Genomic DNA, 13,683 nt, shown 5'->3' on the forward strand with positions numbered 1-13,683 from the left:
CTGCTATCACAAAAAATATAACATTTTGCAAAGGATTCTGTGTCAATAGGCATAGTAATTCTTCTGTGTCTCTGAAATTTTCTTTTAATGTAGGTGTGTATATAAAATAAATGTATGTATGTATGTGTTGAATGATATTTGTGTACATGGTCCTATTTTTGAGGTATTATAGAAGGTTAGTTACTGACTGGCCTTGAGGAATAAACTCTACAAAAGAAGTAGGAATATACCAGTCTTTGTGATGTACATGTGATTTTTAAGAGCCTGTTATTTAAAAACAATTGGTAATATTAACTCTGTATAAGTTAAAGAAGAACTGAATAGGAATGGGTAAAGGGAAAATTCTGATCAGTTTAGAATCAGGACTAACTATGTTAGCAAGGCACAGTGGAAAGAGAATCAAGACTTGGGGTCAAAGTTCATGGGCTCAAATCCCCAAAATCTGACATGTTACATAAAATCCCTGGACTTCAATATCTGTTCATGTAAAATGAATTAGGTAACCTCTGAAGTCCCTTCTAATTCTAACTTGATGATTCTATACTTATAAGATACTGTTATCATAGGATGTTACTTAGTTAATAAGCATTTATGAAGCTACTATGTGCCAGGCAGTATGCCAAGCAGTAGGGATACAAAGAAAGATCAATGAATTTTAGAGGACATTTAGTCCAACACCTTTATTTTATTGATAATGACATGAAGACCAAAAAGGGTTTAAATGATTTCCTCAAGGTCCTATAACCACTTACTATCCAAGCTGGGGTGAAAACTGTGCATCTCCTGACTTCTGATCCAATGTGGTTTTAATTATTCTATATTGTCTCTGAGAGGGAATGTAAAAACCACAAATAAGAGTCTTTTATTGCTTTGCTAGCCAACAGTAGGAGGGGAAAGGGAAATCTTCACAACATGAATCAAACCCAGATTCAAAGAACGTTAGAGTGGAAGAGATCTTAACAATTTCTTTTGAGAAGACTGAGGCCCAGAAAGTTTAACTGACTGGCTCATGCACACAGAAGCTGGGGAGGAGCCAGCAGTAGAATGAATGGCTCATGTCTCCTCTTTTGTCCATTTTATGACACAGTATTTAGTCTTGAACCATTATATAACAATGCTGGAATTTTGGAAAATATATATTGCCAACAGGTAAAGAAAAGCAAGTAAAATAAAGCTTAACTCTTGACTTCATTGACTTGGAAATTGCTATTATTTTTCACTACCAGTTGAGCTAAAGTATTTTGTTGTTATCATTAAGCAACATCTTCATAGAAAATGTAAACAAAATTGCAAGAGAAAATATCTAAAATGCTTAAAGGAACAGACTTTCTCTAGCACCTTCAAATATTTTAGATCAGGTTTCCTTAATCTACTTTGTGTCATGGATTCCTGAGCAAGCTGGTGAAGTCTATAGACTCCTTTTTAGAATCATGTTTTTAAATAATTGGAGAAAATGATAAATTTCAATTAGAGGTCAATAAAAATAAAGATTTAGAAATAAAAACCCTCCACAGTGGAGGGGCTTGTGGACCCTAGGTTAAGAATCTTTGCTTCAGATTCACTAGTTTAAATTAATGAGGTAGTGGTGAGGGGTATACTGGATGATTCCTAAATTCCCCTGAAGCTCTGAAACTCTATGACCTATAATTATAAAATAGTTTTTAAAATTTATTTATTCAAGTTTTCAACATTCATTTCCACAAAATTTTGAGTTCCAAATTTTCTCCCCATTTCTCTCCTCCCCCCACCCCAAAATGTGAAGCATTCTAACTACCCCTATCACCAATCTACCCTCCATTCTAACATCCCTCCCTTCCCTTATCCCCATCTTCTCTTTTGTCCTGTAGGGCAAGGTAAATTTCTATACCCCATGACCTGTATTTTTTATTTCCTAGTTGTATTCAAGAGAACAATACTCAGCAGTTGTTCCTAAAACTTTGAGTTCCAACTTCTCTTCCTTCCTCCCTCCCCACCCATCCCCATTGGTAAGGCAAGCAATTCAATATAGGCCATATCTGTGTAGTTTTGCAAATGACTTCTATATTAGTCATGTTGTATAAGACTAACTATATTTCCTTCCATCCTATCCTGCCCCCCATTTCTTCTATTCTCTCTTTTGACCTTGTCCCTCCCCAAGAGTGTTGACTTCTAATTGCTCCCTCCTCCCATTACCCTCCTTTCCATCATCCCCCCCACCCTGCATATCCCCTTCTCCCTCACTTTCCTGTATTGTAAGATAGATTTTCATACCAAAATTAGTGTGCATTTTATTCCTTCCTTTAGTCTAATGTGATGAGAGTAAGCTTCATGTTTTCTCTCTCACCGCCTCCCCCTTCTTCCCTCCACTGAAAAGTCTTTTATTTGCCTCTTTTATGAGAGATAATTTGCCCCATTCCATTTCTCCCTTTCTCCTCCCAATATATTCCTCTCTCACCCCTTAATTTCATTTTTTTTAGATATGATCCCATCCTATTCAACTCACCCTGTGCTTTCTGTCTCTCTCTGTGTGTGTGTGTGTGTGTGTGTGTGTGTGTGTAGTTACCCAGATACTGAAAAAAGTTTCAAGAGTTACAAATATTGTCTTTCCATGTAGGAATGTAAATAGTTCAACTTTAATAAGTCCTTTATGATTTCTCTTTCCTGTTTACCTTTTCATGTTTCTCTTGGTTCTTGTGTTTGAAAGTCAAATTTTCTTTTCAGCTCTGGTCTTTTCATCAAGAATGTTGGAAAGTCCTCTATTTCATTGAAAGAACATTTTTCCCCCTGAAGTATTTTACTTAGTTTTGCTGGGTAGGTGATTCTTGGTTTTAGTCCTAGTTCCTTTGACTTCTGGAATATCAAATTCCACGCCCTTCGATCCCTTAATGTAGAAGCTGCTAGATCTTGTGTTATCCTGATTGTATTTCCACAATACTCAAATTGTTTCTTTCTAGCTGCTTGCAATATTTTCTCCTTGACCTGGGAACTCTGGAATTTGGCTACAATGTTCCTAGGAGTTTCTCTTTTTGGATCTCTTTCAGGAGGTGATCAGTGGATTCTTTCAATATTTATTTTGTCCCCTGGTTCTAGAATATCAGGGCAGTTTTCCTTGATAATTTCATGGAAGATGATGTCTAGGCTCCTTTTTTTGGTCATGGATTTCAGGTAGTCCTATAATTTTTAAATTGTCTCTCCTGGATCTATTTCCCAGGTCAGTTGTTAAAATAGTTTTTTATCAAAGCAGATATCCTAGATGTGCTTCAATTAGTCAATGCTTTTTTAATTTCAGTTGCAGTTTTATTCCTTACAAATATATTGGATATTTCTTGAAAACTGTTCCATATCATATATATGCATACATGTGTATAAATATATATATATGTATATATATATATATATACACACAAATACATATGAAAGGAAGGGCTCTCTGATCCATTGAAGAAAGAAGGTTATATTTCTACCAACAGTGGTGGAAGCAACTTTGGATGGTTATAACAATATACTTTGGCATTCCCCACCTCTACCTTCTCCAGCTTCCTAGAATTATAAGAATGTGGTAACATCTAGAGTGTGGTCATGGCAAATAGTGTTCCTTCTTCTGTATATCATTCCATATAGCTTATCTGCCATATCTTCAAATCTCTTTATTCTTTATTTTCACCTCAAATTAAAATTTTATTTTATTCCAATTGCTGCTTTGCTAAAACAATGAAATAGTCAGGAATTCTGCAAAGGGATCCAGGTTTGATGTCAGAAGACCTGGGTTGGCCTTTGCTACTGATTACTTTTGAAAATTTAGGCAAAACATTTCTCCCTTCTGGGCCTATTTCATCATCTGTAAAAAGAGAGGTTGGAATAGATGATCTCTTAGGAGCCTCTTAGCTCTAAAAATCTAGGTCCTTAAATGTTAAATTAAAAATTAAACAGGAGAATATAAACATCAGACTACTGCTAGTGAATACAATTCTCAAGTTACAAAGACTTCCCACCCCCACTCCATCTCCCAAGTCCATGTTTATTATTTTCCTCAACACAGCCTTTGCAATGATACCAGGTTTGAATGTTACTGAAACCATCTCTCCTGGCAACAAGGTAACCTGAGAGTTAGAGATGCTCATCTCACTGGATTCCCCATGTCCCAGAGAACTAATGTGATCTCCTGATTAAAGAAGATGTCAAGGTATAAAGGCCCTCAGTTTGCTTCTGGTTTTGTGTCTAAGGCTTGCACATTTAGGAAAGTCTTTTAATCTCCCCTTGTCTCGGTTTATCCCCTTGTGAGCATGGGTAATAATGTATACCTCATAGGAACATTGGTGTTTAATTAATTAATGTTTGTCAAATGCTTCAGGATCCTTAGCTGAAAAGTATTGTAGAAGCAGAAGTATTATCTATTAGAGAGCAGTATCTTGCCAGTACTGAATAGAGCCAGTGTCTGTGTGTAATCAAATTAACCACACTGCTGAAGGCTTACGCCATAATTAGTGAAAACACATACAGACAAGTGAAGTGATCACTCCATTATTTTTACTAGGAATTATTGTCTGAAGAGCTTCCATGTTTTCCCAGTCCTTTCTGTGTGCCTATTTATGGAATGACTATTCTAGTGCTTACTGTAACATTACCTTGTCAATTACCTTGTCTATAATTTTACACGTAATTTAAACCTTTAGGGGAATTCCCATTGTAAATGCTGAACGTTTTTGGTTCTTTGAAATTTTGAATCAGACTGAAGATTGCCACTTTAAAACAGCTGAAAAACAACATGCTGGATATATGGGTAACAGCACTGGAATTAGGAGTCAGGTGATGTGCAGTGAGATGGAGTAGTAGAGTGCTAGACTGGGAGTCATATAGGCTTGAGTTCAAATCCTGCCTTGCACACTAGCTATGTGACCTTGGACAAGTCACTTTACCTATCTGCCTCAGTTTCCTCATCTATAAAATGGGGATAATAATAACACCTACCTCATAGGGTTGTTGTGAGAAACAAATGAAATAATATATATAAAGTAACCTTAAAACATGATGCAAATGCTAGTTATTATAGCAATAATAAAAACTACTATTATTATTGCCTATCTGAGTCATAGCTTGGTTATTTCCTTGCTCTGTGACCTTAGGCAAGTTATTTCACTTTTCTAGGTCTCCATTTTCTCCACTGTATAATAGGGATAATAATAGCTACTCCATCAACCTCATAGGGTTGATATGGGGGAATCAAATAAAATGTGTATCTGTGGGAAACAGTTCATTGGATCATAGTTTTAGAGCTGAAAGGAATCAGAGAAGTCACTGAATTCAACCCCCTCATCCTCTAGATGAGCAAACTGAAGCTGAAATAATCTTGACCAAATTAGAAAATGATTAACATGGAGGCTGCCATATTAATGGCACAGTTATAGTTCTGAAGACCCTCTGAGATGAAAAGGAATTCTGTCTATGTTAGGATAGGTGTAATTTATACCTTCTGTCACTCTATGTACCCTGCATCTAGAATGTTACTTGTAGGATTATGTGAGGAAGTAAGGGGCTAGGAAGATAAAGGAGAACAACTGCACATCCATAGCACCTGGCACATAGTAGACACTTAATAATTCTTGTCAAATTAAATCAATCAGGTAAAAAGCAAGTTTATTAAGCGTGCTAGGCACTACTTTAGGCCCTAGAGATATAAAGAAAAAAATGCAACAGTTCCTTCTCTCTAGAAGCTTACATTATATTGGAGGAAGGGAGGAATTTGGATTCTGTTTTCTTTTTCAAGAGAAGTAATAAATTCTGGGGGAGCAATACTCCAAGAATAAAAGGAAAAAACTCATAAGTATTTAACTCCTGAAACATGCATATAGGATTAGGATAGGACCTCTTTAATCTTATAATGTTCCCTGAGTTCATCATTTTAACCCCCAATAGCTTCCTTTTAGAACTTTAATACTTGAGTGCTAACTAGTGGAACTTTTTTTTTTTTTTTGCTTGAGGCTATTTTTTAAGGAGCAGAGAAAAGGAGAAAAAAACATCTGTGGTGCTCTCTCTCTCCTATAGGCAGGAGCTCAGAAAGCCTGATTTGGGGAGGAGAGCTGGTAACGGCTAGGTACCAGTAGGGGTCACTAGTACCCCAGTCCTGGGACTTGCCAGAAAAAAAGAAAGCGGCCTCAAAGCGGTACAGAAAGCTCAGGGAATACCCTTATTGTGCACTTGGGGGTTCCTCATTCAGGTAAATGAAAGAGAGGGCTGCATGAGTGGTGGAGTGAATTTGCCCCCAGAAGAGCCTACTCACCTTGAGAGTTTTGTTGTGTCTCTGAAGCTCACGGCACAGACTTTCCAGCTTACTCCGGGCCAGGATGGCTTTGCTGTGCTCACTCTGCAACTGATCCTTCTCCTTGATGATCTGGACCTGTCTCTTCTGCAGGTGCTTCAGCTGTTTCTGTTCCGCCCGATGCTCTTCCAGCTGCGTGTGCATGAGGGAGGGAGGAAATAGCATGAATTCTCTTGTGCGGGGATAAGTGGTGCAGAAGATGAAAGATTTTTTTTTTAAAAAGCCTTTGGAATTGACTTCTTGGAAATGTTTATGGACTCAACCCCATCTGTGCCTATCTCCAATCTCCTCACCTTTTCAGTAGTCTCAGAAATAATTACGGGTACCCACAAGTTTATAAATCTTTCTTCATTTCTCATCCCTTCCTGCTTTGAACTGCTACTTGAACACTTCATCTTTATTGTTCTTTTGTATCGTGACCCCAGTCTTAAAATAGAGGGACTTTCTTAGAATTTATAGATGATGCCAGATCTCAGAGATCAGATGGTGACATAATTGTTAGAAGGTCACCTCCTAGGAGCATATTTCTTTTTTTTTAATTTGTGAAAGGAGCATAGTATGGTGACCAGAGTCAGGAAGTCATGGGTTCAAATCCCATCTCAGACATCTGTTCAATGTGTGACCCTGTTTGTCTGTCAAATGAGCATAGTAGTAGCATCCACCTTATGAGGTAGTTGATCCTCATTTGTTGTGATCAAATGTGGTGATACATGCAATGTTCTTGGTGAACCTTACAGTGGTGTATAAATATAAGCTATTACTTTTAATGTTTTATTAAAAGATTAATAATGAACTTCAGTACAACCAATAAAACTTGATTAGTAACTCTCCAAACAACATTTCAATGTATAACACATCATAACAATTTTTCCTTCACTCCCATTAAGTCCCTATCAGGATAATTTTTCCATTCATTTGAATCCACTTTTCTTCTCATATATTTGTAGTTTATATGTACTCTATTCTGGTTCTTCTTTCTTTTTTTGCTTTGCTCTTGAGTTATTATTTTTTCAAAATGACCCTTTTGTGCAACCGTGGAAAAAAAGAGGAAAGGGGGAAAAAATCCTCATAGCAACTGAAGCATACAATCTTCTTTTTTGTGCTGCTTTCTTTTTTTCTTGGAGTGAAGCCAGAAGAAGAGATGTTGCAGTACACATGGAACCAGTGTACACTAAATCACCTGAACATTGTCAGGTTTTCCTTAAAGCTACTGAAATATCCATTGGGTGGCAGTGTGGTTTTTATTTTGCTGTGCTTTGGCTCAGATCTACCTCTCCAGAGACAGAGAGAATGGGGACCCAACCTCTTCTAGAAACTAAAGGATTAAATGTGCTCAGCTGCCTAGGTTAGCACAGCTGCTAGAAAGGAATAGTCAAGCTAATGTTTTGGGTTTGTTTTGTTTTTGTGGGGCTATTTCTATCCCTTGACTTGAACTAGAGTCCCTTCAGAATAAACTGCAATGCCCTGTAGGAGATCTTCCAGGTGGTAACATCCCTTGACACCATAGTGGAAGACTAGCTAACAGAAGCACAACTGGGAATTTTTCCACCTGGGACAAAACAATTCAGGGGGAGTGATTGTACAGTCTGATTAGGGGGTGACTCTTCTCATTGCCTCTCCTCACTCCAGGTCCCAGGATCACATTTCCTCCTCATGACTTGGACTTCCTTTCCCTCTAGGGGCCAGTGCAGTTTAGTAACTGGGCAAGTAGCAACCCATCTTATCTCCCATTTTTTTGCTGACCTCCTCTAGTTCTCAGTCTCGAAGTCTGTCTTCCTCCACCCTTCCCTACTCTGTGAGGGTACAAGACAGTTCAGTCATAACCAGGATGAGTAACCTGTACCCTTACCCTCCACCCCCACATCATATAGCCTGTGACTCTCATCCCTTCACCCTTCCTGGAGATTGTCTCCCCTAGAGGGGGAGAAGGCTGTGAGGTACACAGATGATAGTAATGGGTGGGGTGGGGTGGGAAGAAGCAGGCTTTCCCTACTTTTGCACCTAGAACAAAGACCTTGCTGGCCTGCCATAGTTTTGACTGTATTAGCTAGTAATTCCTCCCACTCTTTGAGTGACTTTTATGGACAGTCAGAACCTAGACTAATCCCTTTTGCTTAAAGAGACATTATACTCTGACAAATGCCATAGTGTTCATCATATGAGAACTATTGGCTTTTGTTTTATTGAACTGAATGTGTCATAGTAACTCCTCTGAAGTTCCATTAAAATGACAAAACAAAACAAACAAAAACAAAGTTGCAGTCATCCTTACAGAATAAGCTAGAGAGACATACATGCTATCATATTCTGTACTCATACTTTTGAATAATTACCACTCATATCAAATCAGAAGTTAACCTAGAGAAAAATTAGACATGTATACATGATGAATTGCTACTGAAATTGATATCTTAATAGAGGCACAATTAGAAAATGAATGACATTTTGTTATATAGTTTCTTGTGCAAAATTCTCGTTTATGGGGGTAAATGAAGCCCTTTCATTGTGTAATCCAGTTATTGAACTGATGTAATTTGTTTACAATTGAGCTAACATTTTTTGTGCTTATTCTTAGCTTTTGGTGAATGTTTTTTTAATCTCTGAAATTTTTTTTTAATCTTCAGAGAAATGATTTGGACACTTCCTTTAGAGGACTAAAAACTTAGGCACTGGATTTATTTCAGTGACTCTATAGAAGATCCTTATATGAGTAGGAAGAAAGAGTTCAGAGCTTACCCTTTGACCATGTGAGGTTCTCTTGTATTATAGGACTCCAACTATACACTGAAATTCACTACAAGGTCTATCTTGATTGGTCTGAGAATGAAAACTCTTTTTCTCTGTTATTGGATACACTGTTCTTTTAGTTCAAAACTGATTTTTTTTAAAAATAATTATCTTATTTTTACTGCTACCTTTTGTTTTTATATTTCCCCTTATTTTTGAATGTATTCTCCTCTATATCTAGGAAGTTGTCCCTTGTGATAAAGAATTTAAAAGAAAGAGGAAAATGAAGTAAGTAAACATCAGTCCTGTCTAACACTATTTGAGATATTCCACATGATCCCCCACCTCCGTAATGAAAGGAGAGAGGTAAAAATGACTTTGTTTTTGATACTCTAAACCTGTGGTTAGAGTCCTTAATGATGGTAAATAATTTTGATTAAATTAGATAAATGTTTCAGAATAGTCATGGACTTTTAGAAATGTTTTAAATGTCCTTGGGTCTAGCACTCTGGAGTACAGGGTGTCCTAAAAGTCTTAGTTCAGTTTAATGCCTAGACTGAGTCTCTTTTGCTTTCAGTATATACAATAGACCAAAGACCAAAATCTATTTAAAAGTAAACACAATCTTATAGTTAAAATCCAGGAAACTGCACTAAGACTTTTGGGATATCCTGTATGTAAATGATCAAGATAAATATATTGATTTTTCATCTATAAAGCCTTTTTCTTTTCTTCCTTTTGAGAAAGAAACTAAATGTTTTAAGACAGAATCATATAATAACAATAATATAAAAATAACTGAAAGAACATTAAGAGCTCCAATCCCTCATTATATTGATAAGGAAGCAGTGCCCTAGGGTCTAAGCTTAATAGACGTAAAGAGACAGAACAGGGGTAGAGCTGTCATCACCTGACAAATGATTGCAGATGCCCCAGCCCCAGTACTACTCAGGTACTAGGTCTGGGGTCCTGGTTGCCTTGCAATCCACAGCCCAGTAGGGCTCCAGTACCTACTATGTTGTTTGTCACCACCACAGTATTGCTGCAACCTTCTCAGGGATTTGAAAACCTCCTCTCTTGGATATTACTGCCAGTTGTGGAGGGAATATTTGCTTGGCACTGTATCACTTAACCATTTGAAGCAACCATCTAAAAGTGACATCTCAGTGCTCCATTATCATTGAGTATTTTTGGGAATTAGGACCAGAGGGGTGGAGCCAGCTGCCACATTGGGAGCAGGGAACTAGTCTGCCCACCACTGCTGAGAAAACAATAGTACTTCAGCTTTGTGTGGCCACTGAACACTCAGTAAAAGGAGACCATAACTGACCCCTAAGTCCCTGCTCTAACATTTCCTCATTCCTTCTCCATCACTGAACCAGTAAGAGAAAGGGCCTCTAATTTGGAACTCCAACATTCAAGAATTTCTTGTACCATGTGGAAACTTGGTCTGTTCTCCTCTTCTTCACCAAATTGTATGAAAAAAAACAACAGTATTTAAGTCCTTCATAACCATCAAGCCCTCAGACCCCCTGGCCACCAGGACCCTGTCTAGGACTAGTGAGTGCCTCAGGAGACAAATATCCTTCCTTGTGTAGGGCATCTCCTGGGTGTACATGATTTTCCTGCCAACTTGAACTGAGGCAAATGAATTGTGTAGCATGTTGATGAATCTTTTGATCTTACAGACCTATGAAATGTGATTTTTTAAAAAAGTTTTTTTAAATGAACTTATCAAACATCAATAAACATGAATAATTAAATATACAAAGAACAGAAAAATGATAAAACCATCAACTTCCATTATATGTAGTTTGTTTCATAAGCACATATTAAATTTAATGCAATAGTAACAACATTTCTTTGAAATTTTGTGTCCTTTCAAATTCCCCACCCCACACCATTCTTTTCTGTGTATTTTAAAATGTCTTCAATGTTCTTTTTAAAAAATTATATCTATCTCTATTCATCAGCTCTTTTACCTCACAAATTCTTTCTCCCCCATAGAAATCCTCCTTTATAAGAAATAAGTATAGTCAAGCAAAACAAATGTACCTCTTAGCTTTATTTGATAATGCAAATCTCATTCTACACCTCAAGTCTATCATCTCTGACAAGAAGTAAGAAACCTGCTTCATTAGATTTTTGAAGTCACATTGATTAATGTTCTTAAGTCTTCCAAAGACCTCTTTCTTTACGCCACTGTAAAAATATTTCCTTGGTTCTGCAAATCCTTCAAGGTTTTTCTGAATTTATTCCTTTCATAATTTCTAATAGCATAAAAATAGTCCAAAATATTTCTGTAACATAATTTATTCAGTCACTGCCCAGGTGGTGAATGCCCATTTTGTTTCTTATTCTCTACTATCATAGAGAATGCTGTTCTGAATACCTATGGGTCCTTTCCTTCTGTCTTTCAGTTCTTTGGGGGTATATGCCTACTTAATGGTGCTATTGTTAAGTTAAAGAATATACACAGTTTAATGACTCTTTGAGTATAGCTCCAAATTGCTTTCTAGAATTGTTGGACCAATTCACTGCTCCCCACGAAATGCATTAGTGTGCCTATCTTCCCTCAGCCTCTCTAACAATTGCTTTTTCTCTTTCTATCATCTTTGCCCATCTGATGGTTGTGAAGCAGAATTTCAGAGTAAACAGATGGTGTTTTAACCTCATTCAAATTCAAGAAATTTGAAATTGTCTCCTGAATAATTTCTTAATTCAGCTGTGTGCTGTATGTTATTTATCTCTAATTATGAATGAACAAAACCAGAAATGCTAGAGGATTCAAACTGTGCAAAAAGGAACACACTCCTGAGTTGTATGATTCACAACTCTGAACCAGGGAAATTTGTCTATGTTTTGTTAAATTCATGATTCATTGGTATGGATACTTCCTCAAACAAGGTAGATTATAACTCCTTTATATCTTCTCATTCTAACTTTTTCTTGTCTATGATTCCCTATCAAACATCCATAAGATCAAAATAGTGCATGGGGATTTTTAGTATCTCAAGGACATCAGTGTACTATTTATTCTGCCCCTCATTGGTGCTACATGACTAGCCTACCTTCTTGCCTGGTTATAAATTTCTTCAATAATGTCTTTTACTTGGCTTTCCTATGTGCCATTAAGGGTAACATATTATAGGCTGCTTATATATACCATATATTTTAATTGCCCTTTGATTCATGTATAATGTAAATTCTTCTGAGTTCAAAATGTTCTATGAACCACAAACATGTAGCATCATTGGGAGAATATTAGTGTTAAAGAGATAAACTTTTGCTGCAATGGGCATTTGGGGACTGAAAGCATCACACAATATATCAGTCCATTTTCATTTTTTCTATTATTCTAGCCAAGCTCATTGTCTGTCTACAGTGTTTGTCTCAGATACATGTTTTAGCTGACTGATTCATTTGAATGACTGTATAGCTGCTAGTCATAAGGGAAGAAAAGTGTATTTTTTTAGAACTACATTTTTCCCATGCATTTTATTAGACCAACTTCTTTGATATCATAGTATATTTCTCTGATGAAGCTTTGTAGTGTTCCAGAGCCTGATTAAATAAGTATGACATCATCTATGAATAGAAATATTCAGAGTACCTCATTATAAATAGGAATTCATTGGTTTATTTGGCTCTTGTGCAAAGCATCTGCTGTGACACTGGTGAATACCTTTTAAAATTCTATTTGTCAAAATTCAGCATATTGTTGAACTAAGTTATCTGTGCTATCATGTCTGTCATGAATTCATATACGATTTTGATCAAACAACTCGTGTGAGGGAAACTGTCAAGGCTGCATTTTGTTTTTCTTGAGTCAAATGCTTTCCTGAAATCAATAAACACTAAACACATTATGTATAATATCTAATTTGTAGTTTTGTTTTCCTATTAGATCTTAGTAGATATTATATTCTTTACATCTCCCAGTTATAAATATGGGGTCTGCTATAGAAAATTGTTCTCTTTTTACATTTTCAATAAGAATTTCTTCAGTGTTTGCTATACATTGACCATTCTCATGAAAAATCTCATAGATGTCTGAAAATAGGCATAAATGTCAATAGTTGCTGGTGTCTTCTCAGTTGTTTTTTTTTTTTTTTTGGTAAAAACACTATTCATGACCCTTTTCATCTTTTTATTCTGTTGATATCTTCCCCTCCTTGAGAAATCTTGAAAACTGACCCCAAGGGCTTTTAAAATTGTGTTACCTCCTGCATACATTTCTTCTGTAAGATATCTTCATTAAGTTCACAGTGCAAGGTCAAATCCAACCACTCTTCTTGATTTTAGCTCCCTAAGTCCTAAATCTACTTCATATTGTAAAATGGGAATAATTAGAGTCCAACTACAATGGTCCTGCTTTTGCTTCTGATAAAAGTATATCATTTTGTTAAGTGTCAGCAAATCTGTTCTATTTTGTATCTCTATTGTATTCCCACTGATTTATCTATAAACATTCTTTGCATAATTTGGCAGTAATGGAACAAATGCAAATTTCTTTTCAGGATCAGTTTTTCTTTGGCTTTTCCCCCCTGTCTATTGAAATGGTACAGTTCATAATCTTCCACCATTTTTTTTGGTAGCTTTTTGCATGTCAGCATTTACTCCAAATTTGTGTTTCTCTTGGCTGCCATATTTCTTTGACT

The 13,683-nt window shown here is 36.5% G+C and overlaps 1 protein-coding gene across 2 annotated transcripts in view; it reads right to left on the bottom strand.

Moving 5' to 3' along the window:
- TXLNB (taxilin beta) overlaps positions 1-13,683 on the bottom strand; it is an 85,639-nt gene that overhangs the window by 36,569 nt on the left and 35,387 nt on the right. For both annotated transcript variants that reach the window (XR_011974566.1, XM_072643468.1), the window contains exon 4: positions 6,257-6,427. Coding sequence is in view for 1 of the 2 variants with exons in the window: in XM_072643468.1 (XP_072499569.1) it covers positions 6,257-6,427 (171 nt within the window). In the remaining variant the exon portion in view is untranslated. The remainder of the gene's footprint in view (positions 1-6,256; positions 6,428-13,683) is intronic.

The sequence above is a fragment of the Notamacropus eugenii genome, chromosome 2 (assembly GCF_028372415.1).
Source record: "Notamacropus eugenii isolate mMacEug1 chromosome 2, mMacEug1.pri_v2, whole genome shotgun sequence".
Lineage (NCBI taxonomy): Eukaryota > Metazoa > Chordata > Mammalia > Diprotodontia > Macropodidae > Notamacropus > Notamacropus eugenii.